The 19,472-nt window shown below is 40.9% G+C and overlaps 1 protein-coding gene across 2 annotated transcripts in view; it reads right to left on the reverse strand.

Moving 5' to 3' along the window:
* The window catches only part of LOC309963946 (protein farnesyltransferase subunit beta), a gene marked incomplete at both ends in the record, with an annotated part of 83,778 nt that overhangs the window by 23,256 nt on the left and 41,050 nt on the right, over positions 1 to 19,472 (reverse strand). For both annotated transcript variants that reach the window (XM_082842495.1, XM_082842494.1), the window contains 2 exons: positions 9,874 to 9,957; positions 10,060 to 10,206. In XM_082842495.1, the coding sequence (XP_082698621.1) occupies positions 9,874 to 9,957; positions 10,060 to 10,206 (231 nt within the window). The remainder of the gene's footprint in view (positions 1 to 9,873; positions 9,958 to 10,059; positions 10,207 to 19,472) is intronic.

Consider the following 19,472-nt stretch of genomic DNA (forward strand, 5'->3'; position numbering starts at 1 on the left):
AAGGGCTCCTAAGGAATATAAAAGGGAGGAGAGAGAAGGGTCCAGCTTCCGTATTGTCCAATATGGACGTAACACTGAGCCAAGTGCACTGGGGCTTTCCAGTGAGCTGCAGGCATTATTCTCCTCCCAGCACTTTTATCAGCCCGCTCACGCCGGCCAAAGGCACAGCAGAGGCTGAGTTATACCAGCAGGCATCAGAAGCATGGAGAGTCCTTTCTGCCAAATGTTACCACCTACCATAAGCTAAATTCAAAAGCCTGACCTAACTGCTCTCAGGTCTCAAGCCTCTCAAAGGGCTTCAAAGGTATTTGCTCTTGAATCCGAACATAACCTCTGAGGCAGGGAGGTGGCGAACACAGGGCGGTCGCCTCATAAATGGAAGAACTGAGACCTGCTGCCAGATCTCACGCTGAGACCGAGAGCGAACAAAACACACCTTTTTCGAGCATCTTCTTCCTCTCTCCCTCTACCCGGTCGTCACATCTCTCAGATTTGTCCACTACCCTCCATCCTCTCTGCTGTTACCCAAATCCAAGTCACCATTAACCTGGGTCAGTTTCCCTCTAGCCCTGAAGCCAGAGGATTTTCACTAAAACACTACAATCTAGTCACTGTAACTGCAGAACTTCTAATAAAATACAAATCAGACTGTGTCACTCCCTACTTAAAACTTGTCAGTGGCTTCCCACTACCCTTAAAATAAACTCCAGCCTTCTCAAGACTTCGGGGCCCCTTGGGCTCTTCCCAGCCTGGCCGTCCAGCTTCATTTCTCCCCCTGCCCACCAGGCCTCTGCACTTCAGCCACACTGAACTTCTCCTTTCCTGAACACACTCTATGCTCTGTCGCCAAAACTTTTGCAAATGCTGGGTCCCTATCTCCCCACTACCCGCCCAGAATGCTTCCGGTTATATAACCTAGATTAGGAGGTCAGGAGTACATAACTGCTCCTTTCTTAAGAACTGAGAAAAAAATGGTGCTTGCTATGAGTTCACTGCAACTGGATTAGTGGCAGTCCACAGGAGCTGTGAATGCCGGAATAAGCTCATCTCAGAAACTGGAAGGAGTTGTGATAGACCTGAAAGATCAAGAGACCAGTTCTGCCTAACCCAGAATGAGACAAGCTAGCCTCCAGATGCCAAACTGTCCCCATCAACTGCTGCTTCTCTTCAGGTCAAATCCACTCAACAGCACTCAGGAGTAACTGCTGATGCTTCCAGGCAAAGACAATTAAAGGAAGACAAAGTGAAAAGTGATGGAACTGGGGCACTAGAAACCACACAAAGCAGGGAAACTGCACGAGACCTGCTAGGTTTCATCCATCATTCACATCTTTAATCCTCTGTAAATGAAAAGCATGGCTCGAATGGCAGAACATTACCAGAGGAGCTCGGATAGAGGAGGAATATGGCTACAGTGCTCTTCAGTGAAACAAACATTTTTTATATCTAGCAGATATGAATAAGAAAACAGAAGGAGAGAAAGACAGACAAGATGAAAAAGCAGAGGGCTATGTACCAGATGAATGAACAAGATAAAACCCCAAAAAAACAACTAAATGAAATGGAGATAGGCAATCTTCCAGAAAAAGAATTCAGAATAATGATAGTGAAGATGATCCAGGACCTCGGAAAAAGAACGGAGGCAAAGGTCGAGAGAGATGCAAGAAATGTTTAACCAAGACCTAGAAGAATTAAAGAACAAACAAACAGAGATAAACAATACAATAACTGAAATGAAAACTACATTAGAAGGAATCAATAGCAGAATAACTGAGGCAGAAGAATGGATAACTGACCTGGAAGACAGAATGGTGGAATTCACTGCTGGGGAACAGAATAAAGAAAAAAGAATGAAAAGAAATGAAGACAGCCTAAGAGACCTCTGGGACAACATTAAACGCAACAACATTCACATTATAGGGGTCCCAGAAAGAAAAGAGAGAGAGAAAGGACCCGAGAAAATATTTGAAGAGATGATAGTCAAAAACTTCCCTAACATGGGAAAGAAAATAGCCACCCAAGTGCAGGAAGTGCAGAGAGTCCCATACAGGATAAACCCAAGAAGAAACACGCCAAGACACATAGTAATCAAATTGGTAAAAATTAAAGACAAAGAAAAATTACTGAGAGTAGCAAGGGAAAAACGACAAATAACATACAAGGGAATGCCCATAAGGTTAACAGCTGATTTCTCAGCAGAAACTCTACAAGCCAGAAAGGAGTGGCATGATATACTTAAAGTGATGAAAAGGAAGAACCTACAACAAAGATTACTCTACCCAGCAAGGATCTCATTCAGATTCGATGAAGAAATCAAAAGCTTTACAGACAAGCAAAAGCTAAGAGAATTCCGCACCACCAAACCAGCTCTACAACAAATGCTAAAGGAACTTCTCTAAGTGGGAAACACAAGAGAAGAAAAGGACCTACAAAAACAAACCGAAAACAATTAAGAAAATGGTCATAGGAACATACATATTGATAATTACCTTAAACGTGAATGGATTAAATGGTTCAACCAAAAGACACAGGCTTGATGAATGGATACAAAAACAAGACCCATATATATGCTGTCTACAAGAGACCCACTTCAGACCTAGGGACACATACAGACTCAAAGTAGGGGGATGGAGAAAGATATTCCATGCAAATGGAAACCAAAAGAAAGCTGGAGTAGCAATACTCGTATCAGATAAAATAAACTTTAAAATAAAGAATGTTACAAGAGACAAGGAAGGACACTATGTAATGATCAAGGGATCAATCCAAAAAGAAGATATAACAATTATAAATATATATGCACCCGACACAGGTGCACCTCAATACATAAGGCAACTGCTAACAGCTATAAGAGAGGAAATTGACAGCAACACAGTAATTGTGGGGGACTTTAACACCTCACTTACACCAATGGACACATCATCCAAATAGAAAATTAATAAGGAAACACAAGCTTTAAATGACACAATAGACCAGATAGATTTAATTGATATTTATAGGACATTCCATCCAAAAACAGCAGATTACACTTTCTTCTCAAATGTGCACGGAACATTCTCCAGGATAGATCACATCGTGGGTCACAAATCAAGCCTCAGTAAATTTAAGAAAATTGAAATCATATCAAGCGTCCTTTCTGACCACAACGCTATGAGATTAGAAATCAATTACAGGGAAAAAAAACGTAAAAAACACAAACACATGGAGGCTAAACAGTATGTTATTAAATAACCAAGAGATCACTGGAGAAATCAACAAGGAAATCAAAAAATACCTAGAGACAAATGACAATCAAAACACGACAATCCGGGCTTCCCTGGGGGCGCAGTGGTTGAGAGTCTGCCTGCTGATGCAGGGGACACGGGTTCGTGCCCTGGTCCGGGAAGATCCCACATGCCGCGGAGCGGCTGGGTCCGTGAGCCACGGCCGCTGAGCCTGCGCGTCCGGAGCCTGTGCTCCGCAACGGGAGAGGACACAACAGTGAGAGGCCCGCGAACCACAAAAAAAAAAAAAAAAGATAAAAACGACAATCCAAAACATATGGGATGCAGCAAAAGCAGTTCTAAGACGGAAGTTTATAGCTATACAAGCCTACCTCAAGAAACAAGAAAAGTCTCAAATAAACAACCTAACATTACACCTAAAGGAACTAGAGAAAGAAGAACAAACCAAACACAAAGTTAGCAGAAGGAAAGAAATCATAAAGACCAGAGCAGAAATAAATGAAATAGAAACAAAGAAAACAATAGCAAAGATCAATAAAACTAAAAGCTGGTTCTTTGAGAAGAAAAACAAAATTGATAAACCATTAGTCAGACTCATCAAGAGGGAGAGGACTCAAATCAATAAAATTAGAAATGAAAAAGGAGAAGTTACAACAGACACCGCAGAAATACAAAGCATCATAAGAGACTACTACAAGCAGCGTTACGCCAATAAAACGGACAACCTGGAAGAAATGGAAAAATTCTTAGAAAGGTATAACCTTCCAAGACTGAACCAGGAAGAAATAGAAAATATGAACAGACCAATCGCAAGTAATGAAATTGAAGCTGTGATTTAAAATCTTCCAACAAACAAAAGTCCAGGACCAGATGGCTTTACAGGTGAAATCTATCAAACATTTAGAGAAGAGCTAACATCCATCCTTCTCAAACTCTTCCAAAAAATTGCAGAGGAAGGAAAACTCCCAAATTCATTCTATGAGGCCACCATCACCCTGATACCAAAACCAGACAAAGATATTACAAAAAAGAAAATTACAGACCAATATCACTGATGAATATAGATGCAAAAATCCTCAACAAAATACTAGCAAACAGAATCCAACAACACATTAAAAGGAATCATACACCATGGTCAAGTGAGATTTATCACAGAGATGCAAGGATTCTTCAATATATGCAAATCAATCAATGTGATACACCATATTAACAAATTGAAGAATAAAAACCATATGTTCATCTCAATAGATGCAGAAAAAGTTTCTGACAAAATTCAACACCAATTTATGATAAAAACTCTCCGGAAAGTGGGCATAGAGGGAACCTACTTAAACATAATAAAGGCCACATATGACAAACCCACAGCAAACATCCTTCTCAATGGTGAAAAACTGAAAGCATTTCCTCTAAGATCAGGAACAAGACAAGGATGTCCACTCCCACCACTATTATTCAACATAGTTTTGGAAGTCCTAGTCATGGCAATCAGAGAAGAAAAAAGAAATAAAAGGAATACAAATTGGAAAAGAAGTAAAACTGTCACTGTTTGAAGATGACATGATACTATACATAGAGAATCCTAAACATGCCACCAGAAAACTACTAGAGCTAATCAATGGATTTGGTAAAGTTGCAGGATACAAAATTAATGCACAGAAATCTCTTGCATTCCTATACACTAATGATGAAAAATCTGAAAGAGAAATTAAGGAAACACTCCCATTTACCACTGCAACAAAAAGAATAAAATACCTAGGAATAAACCTACCTAGAGAGACAAAAGACCTGTATGCAGAAAACTATAAGACACTGATGAAAGAAATTAAAGATGATACCAACAGATGGAGAGATATACCATGTTCTTGGATTGGAAGAAGCAGTATTGTGAAAATGACTATACTACCCAAAGCAATCTACAGATTCAATGCAACCCCTATCAAATTACCAATGGCATTTTTTACAGAACTACAACAAAAAATCTTAAAATTTGTATGGAGACACAAAAGACCCCGAATAGCCAAAGCAGTCTTGAGGGGAAAAAATGGAGCTGGAGGAATCAGACTCCCTGACTTCAGACTATACTACAAAGCTACAGTAATCAAAACAACATGGTACTGGCACAAAAACAGAAAAATAGATCAATGGAACAGGATAGAAAGCCCAGAGATAAACCCACGCACCTATGGTCAACTAATCTTTGACAAAGAAGGCAAGGATATACCATGGAGAAAAGACAGCCTCTTCAATAAGTGGTGCTGGGATAACTGGACAGCTACATGTAAAAGAACGAAATTAGAACACTCCCTAACACCATATACAAAAATAAAGTCAAAATGGGTTAGAGACCTAAATGTAAGACCAGGCACTATAAAACTCTTAGAGGAAAACATAGGAAGAATGTTTGACATAAATCACAGCAAAATATTTTTTGAACCACCTCCTAGAGTAATGGAACTAAAAACAAAAATAAACAAATGGGACCTAATAAAACTTCAAAGCTTTTGCACAGCAAAGGAAACCATAAACAATATGGAAAGACAACGCTCAGAATGGGAGAAAATATTTGCAAGCGGATCAACAGACAAAGGATTAATCTCCAATATATATAAACAGCTCATGCAGCTCAGTATTAAAAAAACAAACAACCTAATCGAAAAATGGGCAGAAGACCTAAATAGACATTTCTCCAATGAAGACATACAGATGGCCAAGAAGCACATGAAAAGCTGCTCAACATCACTACTTATTAGAGAAATGCAAATCAAAACTACAGTGAGGTATCACCTCACACCAGTTAGAATGGGCATCATCACAAAATCTACAAACAACAAATGCTGGAGAGGGTGTGGAGAAAAGGGAACCCTCTTGCACTGTTGGTGGGAATGTAAATTGATACAGCCACCTTGGAGAACAGTACGGAGGTTCCTTAAAGAACTAAAAATAGAATTACCATATGACCCAGCAATCCCACTACTGGGCATATATCCAGAGAAAACCATAATTCAAAAAGACACATGCAGGCTTTCCTGGTGGCACAGTGGTTAAGAATCCTCCTGCTAATGCAGGGGACACGGGTTCGAGCCCTGGTCTGGGAAAATCCCACATGCCATGGGGCAACTAAGCCCGTGCGCCACAACTACTGAACCTGAGCTCTACAGCCCGTAGGCCACAACAAATGAGCCCACGTGCCACAACTACTGAAGCCTGCGCGCCTAGAGCCCACGCTCCGCAACAAGAGAAGCCACAACGATGAGAAGCCTGTGCACAGCAACTAAGAGTAGCCCCCGCTCACTGCAGCTAAAGCCCACGCACATCAACGAAGACCCAACACAGCCAAAAATAAATAAATTTATTTATTTATTAAAAAAAAAAAAGACACATGCACCTCAATGTTCATTGAAGCACTATTTACAATAGCCAGGTCATGGAAGCAACCTAACTACCCATCAACAGACAAATAGATAAAGAAGATGTGGTACATATATAGAATGGAATATTACTCAGCCATAAAAAGGAACGAAACTGGGTCATGTGTAGAGACGTGGATGCATCTAGAAACTGTCATACAGAATGAAGTAAGTCAGAAAGAGAAAAACAAATATCGTATATTAACGCATATATGTGGAACCTAGAAAATGATACAGATGAACCAGTTTGCAGAGCAGAAATCGAGACACAGATGTAGAGAACAAACGTATGGACACCAAGAGGGGAAAGCGGCAGAGGGGTGGTGGTGGTGGTGTGATGAATTGGGCGATTGGGATTGACATGTATACACTGATCTGTATAAAATGGATAACTAATAAAAATAAATAAATAAAAAATAAACATACACAGGTTATTTGTGAGTAAAAAAACAAACAAACAAAAAACAAAGTATTGGGTCTCTTTGAACTCCAGAATTCAATGGACACCTCTTGCAGGAAAAAAAAAAGAAAACAGAAGGAAACCGGCGCCAGAACGAGTAAGTTAGAGAGTAATCATATCTGAAAAAGGTATGTGATAAAATGCCAAAGCAATCTTGCCACGGTTTCTTTGCTTTCACCTATAATCTCAGGAAACTTTAAAAAGCTAAATTTGGAGTACTTGTAGAACAGGATGAAAATGTAGTGACCAAGAGGGGGAAAACAGGGCTTCTCTGGTGGCGCAGTGGTTGAGAGTCCGCCTGCCGATGCAGGGGACACGGGTTCGTGCCTCGGTCTGGGAAGATCCCACATGCCGCGGAGCGGCTGGGCCCGTGAGCCATGGCCGCTGAGCCTGCGCGTCCGGAGCCTGTGCTCCGCAACGGGAGAGGCCACAACGGTGAGAGGCCCACGTACCGCAAAAAAAAAAAAAAAAAAAACAAGAGGGGGAAAACATTTTTTAACTTTTTTCTTAAGACGTCAACACAATACTGCTTTTCCTCAATAATTATATTGGCTTCACTGGCATACACAGTATAAAAACAAGACCACAGGCCCAAAAGGGAGTGTCCCTTGTGCTAAACTCCACATTGCCAAACCGTGACCTCATTATGGTTTCTGCCCTCCCAGAAATGGAATCTTAAACCCGTCAATCAGGAATCACCTGACGAGCAGCGGTGAGGGAATCTGCCTGGTGGACATAGCCAACCCGCTTTTTTGCCTGGTTTAACTTCCTTGTCCCTGCTCCCTTCTGCCCATAAAAGTTTCTCATTTTGTACAGCTCCTCAGGGCTCCTTTCTGTGTGCTAGATGGGATGCTGCCTCATTCAAATCAATCTTTGCTCAAATAAATTCATAGAATTGTTAATGGGACTCCATTTATCTTTTAACAACAGATACCGGGATACTGTGATATAAGAAGAAATACGTATTTGGTCTTCCCCTCAGCACAGAGCTCATAAAACCCGTTTGGAATTTCCCGACTGATGGGCGATAGGAGAGTCTTGTTATTCATAAAATGCGCCCTTCGACCACACCTGAGTTTATGCTAATGAGGTGACTCCTGGAGGATGGGGGCTGGTTGCCAGAGGCACCAACCATGGGATTCGAGGGTTGCAACTTTCAGGCCCACTCTCCAGAAGACTGAGTTAATCACCCAGTGGCCGATGAGTTCATCAATCATGCCTACATAGTGAAGCCTCCATAAAAACCCTAGATGAAGGAGTCTGGGGAGCTTCTGGGCTGTGGACGCACCCCTGTGCCTGCTGGGAGGGTGGAACATCCCAACGTCACGGGGACACAAATCCCTACACTTGGACATTTCCAGCCCTCACTCTATATACCCCTTCATGTGGCTGTTCATTTGTATCCTTTATGACATCCTTTATAATAAACTAGTTAAACAGTAAAAAATTCTCCTGAGTATTCTGAGCTCTCCTAGCAAATTACTAAAATGAGGAGGGGGTCGTAGGAACCCCTGGTTTGTAGCCAAGTCAGGCAGAAGTGTGGGTAACTTGGGAACCCACTACTTGTGACCACTGTCTGAGATGGGGGCAGTCTTGTGGGACTGAGCCCTTAACCTGTGACGTGTGCTAACTCTGGGTAGTCAGGGTCGGAACTGTTTAATACGAGGAAAAAACACCCCGACATTTCATGTCAGAAGCGTTGGGAGTAGAGAGACAGTTCTCCAGGTACCTAGGTTCCCAGATACCTGGTCTACTTACAGACAAAAGAATATCCTTCACTGAAGGTCTTTGCAGCTCGTTACCTACTTTTATCTGCAACGTGTTTTGTGCTCCACAACTTTCATGTTTTTTTCTTCCCCTACACTTTCAAACCAATAGTTAAGCCAGAATATTAATCAACTTGTGTAGAGGAAAATACATTTACAAATAGGCAATAAGATGGCTTTGATACAGAAACCTCATAAAAAATGTATTTATCAGACTAAAGAAGAATAATCTGGTATAAAATCTCAATGATCCACACTGCCTTTGAGTAATGACTAATTCAGTGAATTCCCTATATGCTTCATAGGCAACCTCCTGCCAGGTGAGTAAACTACTTGCTAGGTACTTGTAATTCTTGAGAAAAATGATCATTTTGAGCCAGCTGGTTCCATCAGTTCATGCAACTGTTTGTCATACACCCTACTGGCCCCTAAGAGTTTCTGCACCACCCAAAGCAATTCTCACACAGTTGTTAAACATTCTCATGATTTCATCAAATTCATTCAGAAAATATCTCCCATTCCCATGCCAGAGAGATGAAAAATTATATTACAGTATACAGTTACATCTTACAGTATATCCTTTCATCTCATTTTTTCTTATCTACTGCTGCCAGAGAGGTCGCACAGAGTCTACTTAATCTCCACTAAGACACAAGTTGATTGCGCCTTTCCCACGTCATATTTGATGACTTTTGATTTCAGACCTGCCATTATCTGGGCAGTATATCCTTTCATACAAATGTATTTTTCATTTTTAAAACAAAAGCATTTGATTTTATTTCTGTGTTACTCATATTTTGGCATTTACATAAAAGAAGTCAAGTGACAGTGACCCCTGAGGACATCTGTATCGTATGTGCAGTGATTATGAACTGTGTCACTGACACTTTACTCTGCATGTCATTCGGTGAGACAAGGCAGCAGCTTCCCTGTATTGTTCCCCGGGCTTGGCATCTCTGATGGCAGATAAACCCGAGAATCTGCTGATGCAGCTGCCTGAGAAAAACCCCACTCACCTCACGTCCACCTCACCTCCAACGTGCATGAGAAAAGAGCCATCGGGTTGCTTCAGCGAGTACAAATACTGGAGAAGCTTCTCTCTGAGAAATGAACAGGAGAGAGGCAGGAGATGGCGATGGTCAGTGCATTGTCAGCAGGCGGGAGCCCAGCTGGGTGCCCAGTCCTGCTGGCTTTGACTGTACCTGTTAATGACATCATAGGCCTCTTCGGTGCCAATGATGCACAGCGCGTTGACTGCTGCGTACGTGGGCGCAAGGTGTGGGTACTGGCCAGGGCCCCCTCCAAAGCCACCTTCTGGGCTTTGACACAGCTCCAGGAACTGACACACGCTAGGTACACAGCCAAAGGGAAAGACAAGGTCAGACAGCATTCATTTCAAAACACCAAATTCCACCAGTCCATGCCTTTCCAAGCCTCCGCCTTCCTCAAAAGGGAAGAAACCTCCCCTCCCCACCTAGTGAATATATACTGGATACAGTCAACACCTGTAAAGGGCCTAATTCTCTAATGATAGCCTGATTCTCTGCTATCATCAGCTTTGTGTGCCCTCCTTTCTGAGTTTTGTATTTAAGCATTTGCCTAGTCGTGAAGCAAGGAACATAAGGCCGGGCAGTTCTTAGAACTGGGAGTAAGTCTCATGCTTCTTGACCCAATCTTTCCCATACTTTTCTCTCAATTTGCCACCCTGGATCTATGGGACCAGCCCGTTCTCCTTGCCTCTAGGGTACCTCCCAGGCTTCGGATTTTGCCTAAATCATGGTGATACTCAACTGCTGGTCTAGAGCCATCACCTAGGCCTACCAGGAATATTTAAAGAGATGCCTTCGCACTCCCATTGCCGTGTAAGCCCCAGTGGGCTACTGATTTTTACTCCGCTCACCGACAAGAAACAAGCTTCCAATGGAGTCTGCCTCCACGGTTAGGAGAATAAGAAAGAGGTGAGCTTCTGCTTGCTCAGCTCACTGTGGCAAACTTAAGCACTGCTGACTCCTATCACAGGAATGCATCCCAGGCTGGAGGCTTTGGGAGAGTGTCTCACAGAGGCTCCAGCTCCTTCACTGAGGGAAACTGTTTATTGAGGGTTGGCCTCCAAGCCCTTGCTTCCAAGCATGGCATCAGTCTGCCCAGAAGTTATCTTCTTGCTTTAAGTGAAACCAAGAGAGCCCCTCTTTGTCTAAGGCCCTCTAAAGTTCATCGGAAAGGGGTGCCCCCGGAGAGTCCTGGTCCTCGAGCTGTTTCCGCACAACGTAGCAGGATCACAGCTTCCTAGTAGGACAAGTCCTCAGTTAAGAGAACCAGCTGCAAATCTGTGTCCTTCTAGTGCTCAGACAGCCTTCTTTTCCTGGGCTCTTTCATCTCATTTTTTCTTATCTACTGCTGCCAGAGAGGTCGCACAGAGTCTACTTAATCTCCACTAAGACACAAGTTGATTGCGCCTTTCCCACGTCATATTTGATGACTTTTGATTTCAGACCTGCCATTATCTGGGCAGGGACAGCCATAGAAAAGCTGCTGACTTCCTAGTAAAGCCCTGAAGTCATCACAGGTTAAAAGCAATCCACACTCACTTCAAGTTCCACCCACAATTTTACTGTAGGAAACACAAGGATTGAAACTGAAGTTGATAATCAGAGAAGGAAGACAGTTCTGTGACATGTTTTCAATAGCAATTAATTTTTGCAGAGAAAAATGAGTTTTTTACTAACATGTTTCCCAAACCCTCATCAATTCTTATCCTATTTCCCAGAAACAAATAGCTAATAAACTCCTGGTCTAACAAAAGTTGGCTGCGTTAGCATACAAAAAGTTTCCTGATCACAAAAATAAAGTTTTTTGGCTGACATAAAACTTAACAGCACATTTTAAAAAAGAAAAAGGAAAAGAGTCATCTAGTTATCCATTCCCTTCCCCAGCTCCCATGACAGACTTACGGCAAATGCAATACTCCTGACCCTGTAGCCTAAAGTCTGGAATGGGCCGGGATCTGAATGTACCAGAGACACCATTAAATCACCCCTCCACACCAACTGCCCCCAGCTGACAGGCTGCATCTGACGGACTGAGGGCTATGTGGGGAACAGGGGTTGGGCTCTTCTTGAGTCTGAGACGCTTCTGTACTATAGAACATTCTGATCCAGAGTCTTTCCAAATTGTACCTTAAGGAACTGGCAAACTGACAGTGAAGCTACCAGCTGTCGTGAGCAGAACTCCTAGCAATTCTGAAAAGCAAAATGTGAATGATACTTCTAACGGTCCAAAGGGGAAGAAAAACTTGCCTTAGAGACCAGAAATTCACCAACTAATTTTAAAAATCACACGCGGGAAACACTGAGCAAACACCAAGAGTGGCACACTTTGTGGAAAACAAGTATTCATAAATCACTCATTTAGTCATATGACTGAAAGATCTAGTAGATCAATTTTCTTTCAAGTCAGCAAGACATTTCATTCTCGCTTACATGACGACTTCCAACAAAGTGGGAAACTATCTTCCAGATCAGGAATTTAAAAACCCCAAATGTGGAGATCAGAATCACTGGAGGGCTAATAAAGGACCCAGACCCAGACCTGCTGAAGCAGGAAAGAACTGGGCCTCTGTATTTTACCAAATTCCCAGGTGATGTGGATACGCACGAAGTTTGAATACCACAAGTCTTTGCTGTATAATTAGGATGACTTTGGGGATGTTTTTTAAAAAAAAAAAAAAAAACCCAAGCCCAGGCCACACCTAATACCAATTAAATCAGAGTCGCTGAGGGTGGGCCCAAGTGGCAATAGTTTTAAAAATTCCCCATGTGACTCCAATGTACAGCCAAGTATCAGTGCTTCTCAAACTCGAGTGTGCCGTGGAAGTCACCTGAGGATCTTGTCAAACTGCAGATCTAATTCAGTAGAACTAAAGGGACCCGAGATTCTGCATTTCTAGCAAGCTCCCAGGTGATGGCAATGCTGCTGGTCTGAGGACCACATTTTGGGTAGCAATGTGATACATCGGCACTGTCCAATAGGTAGCCACTAGCCACATGAGGCTTTTTTAAATTTCAATTTAAATTAATTAAATTTAAAATTAAGCTCCTCAGTCACACAAGCCACATTGCAACTGCTCAACAGCTACATGTGGCTAGTGGCTGCAATAAAACATAGATATTTCCATGACCTTGTTAAGTTCTATTGGACACCACTGCTTTATCATCCAGCTATTGAAAAGTATGTAAAACCTGTAAGAGGATTAAGTTCAAAGCAAGATTATCGATGATTTACTTGGACTTTTAGGGGATGGTTGAGGACTGCCTTAAGGTGGTTATTCTGGACATCACTGTCACCCGTGTGGATGGAGGACTCAAAAGCATGCATAGTATATAAGCAAATAATACATAACGAGCAGGGAAATCCTCCAAGGAATGAAAGTCCAGAATAATATAAAACAAATCAGAAGCCAATAAGAATAAAACAAGTGAAACAGGTATAAGAAGCAAGTAATATACTTAGAGATGGCAGGAGTAGGGGATAACGCATATAAAGCATATAAATATAGGAAATAACTAGGAACACAGCAGAAAAAGGACCAGAGGTTAGGGCCCATGACTTGTAAACAATACAGAAAATGCTTTTTCAAAGCATCATATACACAGTATTGGTCAAAACTATATCTGGCTCAAGCCTCCATTTTCCAACTCAAAGGAATTTCAGAATAGAGTTGTAAAAATGGCTAAGTGTAAAAGTGATTAAAAGGCTTACCATTAGAGAAAACCACAGTGTGGAAGCTACTCAGCAAAATACCTCAAGTATACAAAGGGTAATTATGCAAACTTTTTAGTAAAGAAACAAAAATTGGGGCTTCCCTGGTGGCGCAGTGGTTGAGAGTCTGCCTGCCAATGCAGGGGACATGGGTTCGTGCCCCGGTCCGGGAAGATCCCACATGCCGCAGAGCGGCTGGGCCCGTGAGCCATGGCCGCTGAGCCTGCACGTCCGGAGCCTGTGCTCCGCAATGGGAGAGGCCACAACAGTGAGAGGCCCGCGTACCACAAAAGCAAAGAAAAAAAAAAAAAAGAAACAAAAATTGAAGCTAATCTGCAGCAAGAAGAATTTAGGTTAGATTTAAGAAAACCTTCAGCACCAGACAGGTTACCACAGATAGACTTAAGGCCTAGAATAAGTTAGAAAGATGAGAGCTTTGGAAATAGGCACAGTCATCCTTGAACAGATAACTTAGGAGCAGATGCAAAGGCAGGATGGATGACTTGACATCAGGCTAAGACATCTATGTTAAGTCTTCCAATTTTCATACTGTAAGACAGCTTCAGCTGACAGAAGGGAGAGGAAAACTCCTTCCCTGGCATAGGAGAGCACTGAACAGGGGAAAGACAGGCAGGCTCTCCTGTTGATTCCAGGAGGCCAGTGTCGCCCTGGGGAGGACGACAGGTTCTCTGATTTCATCAAGAGGCGATGCCTGGTGTGCTGCTGTTTTGGAACTGTGGTCAAGTCTAAAGTTGGTTATTTTAGAGCAGGGGTTCTCCACCGTGGCACTACTGACATTCTGGACTGGATAATTCTTGGTTGTGGGGACTGTCCTGTGGAGGATGTTTAGCAGCTTCCCCAACCTCCACCTACTAGATGCCAGCAGCACCTGGCCAAAAAATGCCCAGAAGACAAATGACCATGTAAAGTATCTTCCCTGAAAGATAAGGAAACAAATTAAATTTAAAAGGAAAGATATTTCAGGAGCTAGCCAGGGGACAAGCAACTAATAACCTTTCAAAAGGGAAATAATAAAACACTGACACATGAAAATTTAAATTTAATCTTTAGAAAAACTTTACAAGTGGAAAAGTCCTAAAATAATTTTTAAGTTAAAGATACTTTTCAGATCTTACAAAAGCTAAAAGACCTAACAGTACAGTAGTTTCCCTGTGGTTTTCATTATAGCATTCAATAACAACGCATGGGATTCTCATTAAAAGATGCTTCCTTTAGTTCCAAAATCATTAACAAAGCAAATGCACTTAGTATGGTTCCAAAATATTAATTTATTTTAGGTAAACACATGCATAAATTTGTAGATACAATCTCTTAAGAGAGTCACACTAAATTCCTACCTATGAATATATTATTCTTGAAAGGTCTGATACCAGCAGTAAAAGCCTGGCCTTGCTGGCTTTGGTCAGCAGTCACAGTAGCTGACAAAAGTGGTTTTGTCCACTAGAGGGAACTCAGCTTGTCATATTGTTCCCAGAACAAACAGAAGTACAACAGTGAACAAAATAGGAAAGAGAGAGAAACTTGCGTACGTGTGTGTGTGTGTGTGTGAGTGAGTGTGTTGCACACTAGGCTGGGGAGGGGGAAGAGAGGACAGCAGAAAAATAACTAAACTCTAGAGCTAAACTCAACCTCTAGGTCACCTTAATATTTGTATAAAGAAGAGGGAAACAAAAAAAACCTAATCACATTTTCAAAGCATTTCTTTTCCCTGTGCAAAATAAATAAAAAGGCAACATCCAAAATCAGGTAGTCTTTTTAAAAAAAAAATCTCCATATTTTTATAGAAGTCATTACGATTTCTCTTTCTTACTAAAAATAGTTTATTCCCTTATAAGCCAGAGCTACTAGGCTCTGTTCATTACAAATATTATCTGCACCTAGAATTAACTACCTGCTAGGCACAGAACAAAGTACATTATTGGAAAGTCAAAGTAATTCTTTAAAAGTCTGTTAAATCAATGCTCAGAAGAACCATAGGTAAAGCTTTTAAGTTGGCTGTGAAACAGAAAATTTTGGTCATTAACTATCAAGTGGTTCTTGCAATCAGGACAAATCAGCTTTTCTTTTTTTTAACATCTTTATTGAAGTGTAATTGCTTTACAACGGTGTGTTAGTTTCTGCTTTATAACAAAGTGAATCAGTTATACATATACATATGTTCCCATATCTCTTCCCTCTTGTGTCTCCCTCCATCCCACCCTCCCTATCCCACCGCTCTAGGTGGTCACAAAGCACCGAGCTGATCTCCCTGTGCTATGTGGTTGCTTCCCACTAGCTATCTATTTTACCTTTGGTAGTGTATATATGTCCATGCCACTCTCTCGCGTTGTCACAGCTTACCCTTCCCCCTCCCCATAACCTCAAGTCCATTCTCTAGTAGGTTTGTGTCTTTATTCCAGTCTTACCCCTAGGTTCTTCATGACATTGTTTTTTCTTAAATTCCATATATATGTGTTAGCATACGGTATTTGTCTTTCTCTTTCTGACTTACTTCACTCTGTATGACAGACTTTAAGTCCATCCACCTCATTAAAAATAGCTCAATTTCGTTTCTTTTTATGGCTGAGTAATATTCCATTGTATATATGTGCCACATCTTCTTTATCCATTCATCTGATGATGGACACTTAGGTTGTTTCCATCTCCGGGCTATCGTAAATAGAGCTGCAATGAGCATTTTGGTACATGACTCTTTTTGAATTATGGTTTTCTCAGAGTATATGCCCAGTAGTGGGACTGCTGGGTCATATGGTAGTTCTATTTGTAGTTTTTTAAGGAACCTCCATACTGTTCTCTATAGCGGCTGTACCAATTCACATTCCCACCAGCAGTGCAAGAGTGTTCCCTTTTCTCCACATCCTCTCCAGCATTTATTGTTTCTAGATTTTTGGATGATGGCCATTCCGACTGGTGTGAGATGATACCTCATTGTAGTTTTGATTTGCATTTCTCTAATGATTAATGATGTTGAGCATTCTTTCATGTGTCTGTTGGCAGTCTGTATATCTTCTTTGGAGAAACGTCTGTTTAGGTCTTCTGCCCATTTTTGGATTGGGTTGTTTGTTTTTTTGTTATTGAGCTGCATGAGCTACTTATAAATTTTGGAGATTAATCCTTTGTCAGTGGTTTCATTTGCAAATATTTTCTCCCATTCTGAGGGTTGTCTTTTGGTCTTGTTTATGGTTTCATTTACTGTGCAAAAGCTTTGAAGTTTCATTAGGTCCCATTTGTTTATTTTTGTTTTTATTTCCATTTCTCTAGGAAGTGGGTCAAAAAGGATCTTGCTGTGATTTATGTCATAGAGTGTTCTGCCTATGTTTCCTCTAACAGTTTGATAGTTTCTGGCCTTACATTTAGGTCTTTAATCCATTTTGAGCTTATTTTTGCGTATGGTGCTAGGGAGTGATCTAATCTCATACTTTTACATGTACCTGTCCAGTTTCCCCAGCACCACTTATTGAAGAGGCTGTCCTTTCTCCACCGTACATTCCTGCCTCCTTTATCAAAGATAAGGTGACCGCATGTGCGTGGGTTTATCTCTGGGCTTTCTATCCTGTTCTATTGATCTACCTTTCTGTTTTTGTGCCAGTACCATACTGTCCTGATTACTGTATCTTTGTAGTACAGTTTGAAGTCAGGGAGCCTGATTCCTCCAGCTCCGTTTTTCGTTCTCAAGATTGCTTTGGCTATTCAAGGTCTTTTGTGTTTCCATACAAATTGTGAAATTTTTTGTTCTAGTTCTGTGAAAAATGCCAGTGGTAGTTTGATAGGGATTGCATTGAATCTGTAGATTGCTTTGGGTAGTAGAGTCGTTTTCACAATTTTGATTCTTCCAATCCAAGAACATGGTATATCTCTCCATCTATTTGTATCATCTTTAATTTCTTTCATCAGTGTCTTATAATTTTCTGCATACAGGTCTTTTGTCTCCTTAGGTAGGTTTATTCCTAGGTATTTTATTCTTTTTGTTGCAATGGTAAATGGGAGTGTTTTCTTGATTTCACTTTCAGATTTTTCATCATTAGTGTATAGGAATGCCACAGACTTCTGTGCATTAATTTTGTACCCTGCTACTTTACCAAATTCATTGATTAGCTCTAGTAGTTTTCTGGTAGCATCTTTAGGAATCTCTATGTATAGTATCACGTCATCTGCAAACAGTGACAGCTTTACTTCTTCTTTTCCGATTTGGATTCCTTTTATTTCCTTTTCTTCTCTGATTGCTGTGGCTAAAACTTCCAAAACTGTGTTGAATAATAATGGTGAGAGTGGGCAACCTTGTCTTGTTCCTGATCTTAGTGGAAATGCTTTCACTTTTTCACCATTGAGGACGATGTTGGCTGTGGGTTTGTCATATATGGCCTTTATTATGTTGAGGAAAGTTCCCTCTATGCCTACTTTCTGCAGGGTTTTTATCATAAATCGGTGTTGAATTTTGTCGAAAGCTTTCTCTGCATCTATTGAGATGATCATATGGTTTTTCTCCTTCAATTTGTTAATATGGTGTATCACGTTGATTGATATTGAAGAATCCTTGCATTCCTGGAATAAACCCCACTTGATCCGTTTAATGTGCTGTTGGATTCTGTTTGCTAGTATTTTGTTGAGGATTTTTGCATCTATGTTCATCAGTGATATTGGCCTGCAGTTTTCTTTCTTTGTGACATCCTTGTCTGGTTTTGGTATCAGGGTGATGGTGGCCTCATACAATGAGTTTGGGAGTGTTCCTCCCTCTACTATATTTTGGAAGAGTTTGAGAAGGATAGGTGTTAGCTCTTCTCTAAATGTTTGATAGAACTCGCCTGTGAAGCCATCTGGTCCTGGGCTTTTGTCTGTTGGAAGATTTTTAATCACAGTTTCAATTTCAGTGCTTGTGATTAGTCTGTTCATATTTTCTATTTCTTCCTGATTCAGTCTTGGCAGGTTGTGCATTTCTAAGAATTTGTCCGTTTCTTCCAGGCTGTCCATTTTATTGGCATAGACTTGCTTGTAGTAATCTCTCATGATCTTCTGTATTGCTGCAGTGTCAGTTGTTACTTCTCCCTTTTCATCTCTAATTCTATTGATTTGAGTCTTCTCCCTTTTTTTCTTGATGAGTCTGGCTAATACTTTTTCAATTTTGTTTATCTTCTCAAAGAACCAGCTTTTAGTTTTATTGATCTTTGCTATCATTTCCTTCATTTCTTTTTCATTTATTTCTGATCTGATTTTTATGATTTCTTTCCTTCTGCTAACTTTGGGGGTTTTTTGTTCTTCTTTCTCTAATTGCTTTAGATGCAAGGTTAGGTTGTTTATTCGAGATGTTTCCTGTTTCTTAAGGTAGGATTGAATTGCTATAAACTTCCCTCTTAGAACTGCTTTTGCTGCATCCCATAGGTTTTGGGTTGTCGTGTCTCCATTGTCATTTGTTTCTAGGTATTTTTTTATTTCCTCTTTGATTTCTTCAGTGATCACTTCGTTATTAAGTAGCGTATTGTTTAGCCTCCATGTGTTTGTATTTTTTACAGATCTTTTCCTGTAATTGATATCTAGTCTCATAGCGTTGTGGTCGGAAAAGATACTTGATACAATTTCAATTTTCTTAAATTTACCAAGGCTTGATTTGTGACCCAAGATATGATCTATCCTGGAGAATATTCCATGAGCATTTGAGAAAAATGTGTATTCTGTTGTTTTTGGATGGAATGTCCTATAAATATCAATTAAGTCCATCTTGTTTAACGTATCATTTAAAGCTTGTGTTTCCTTATTTTCATTTTGGATGATCTGTCCATTGGTGAAAGTGGGGTGTTAAAGTCCCCTACAATGAATGTGTTACTGTCGAGTTCCCCTTTTA

The sequence above is a fragment of the Leucopleurus acutus genome, assembly GCF_964270905.1.
Source record: "Leucopleurus acutus genome assembly, chromosome: 1".
Classification (NCBI taxonomy): domain Eukaryota; kingdom Metazoa; phylum Chordata; class Mammalia; order Artiodactyla; family Delphinidae; genus Leucopleurus; species Leucopleurus acutus.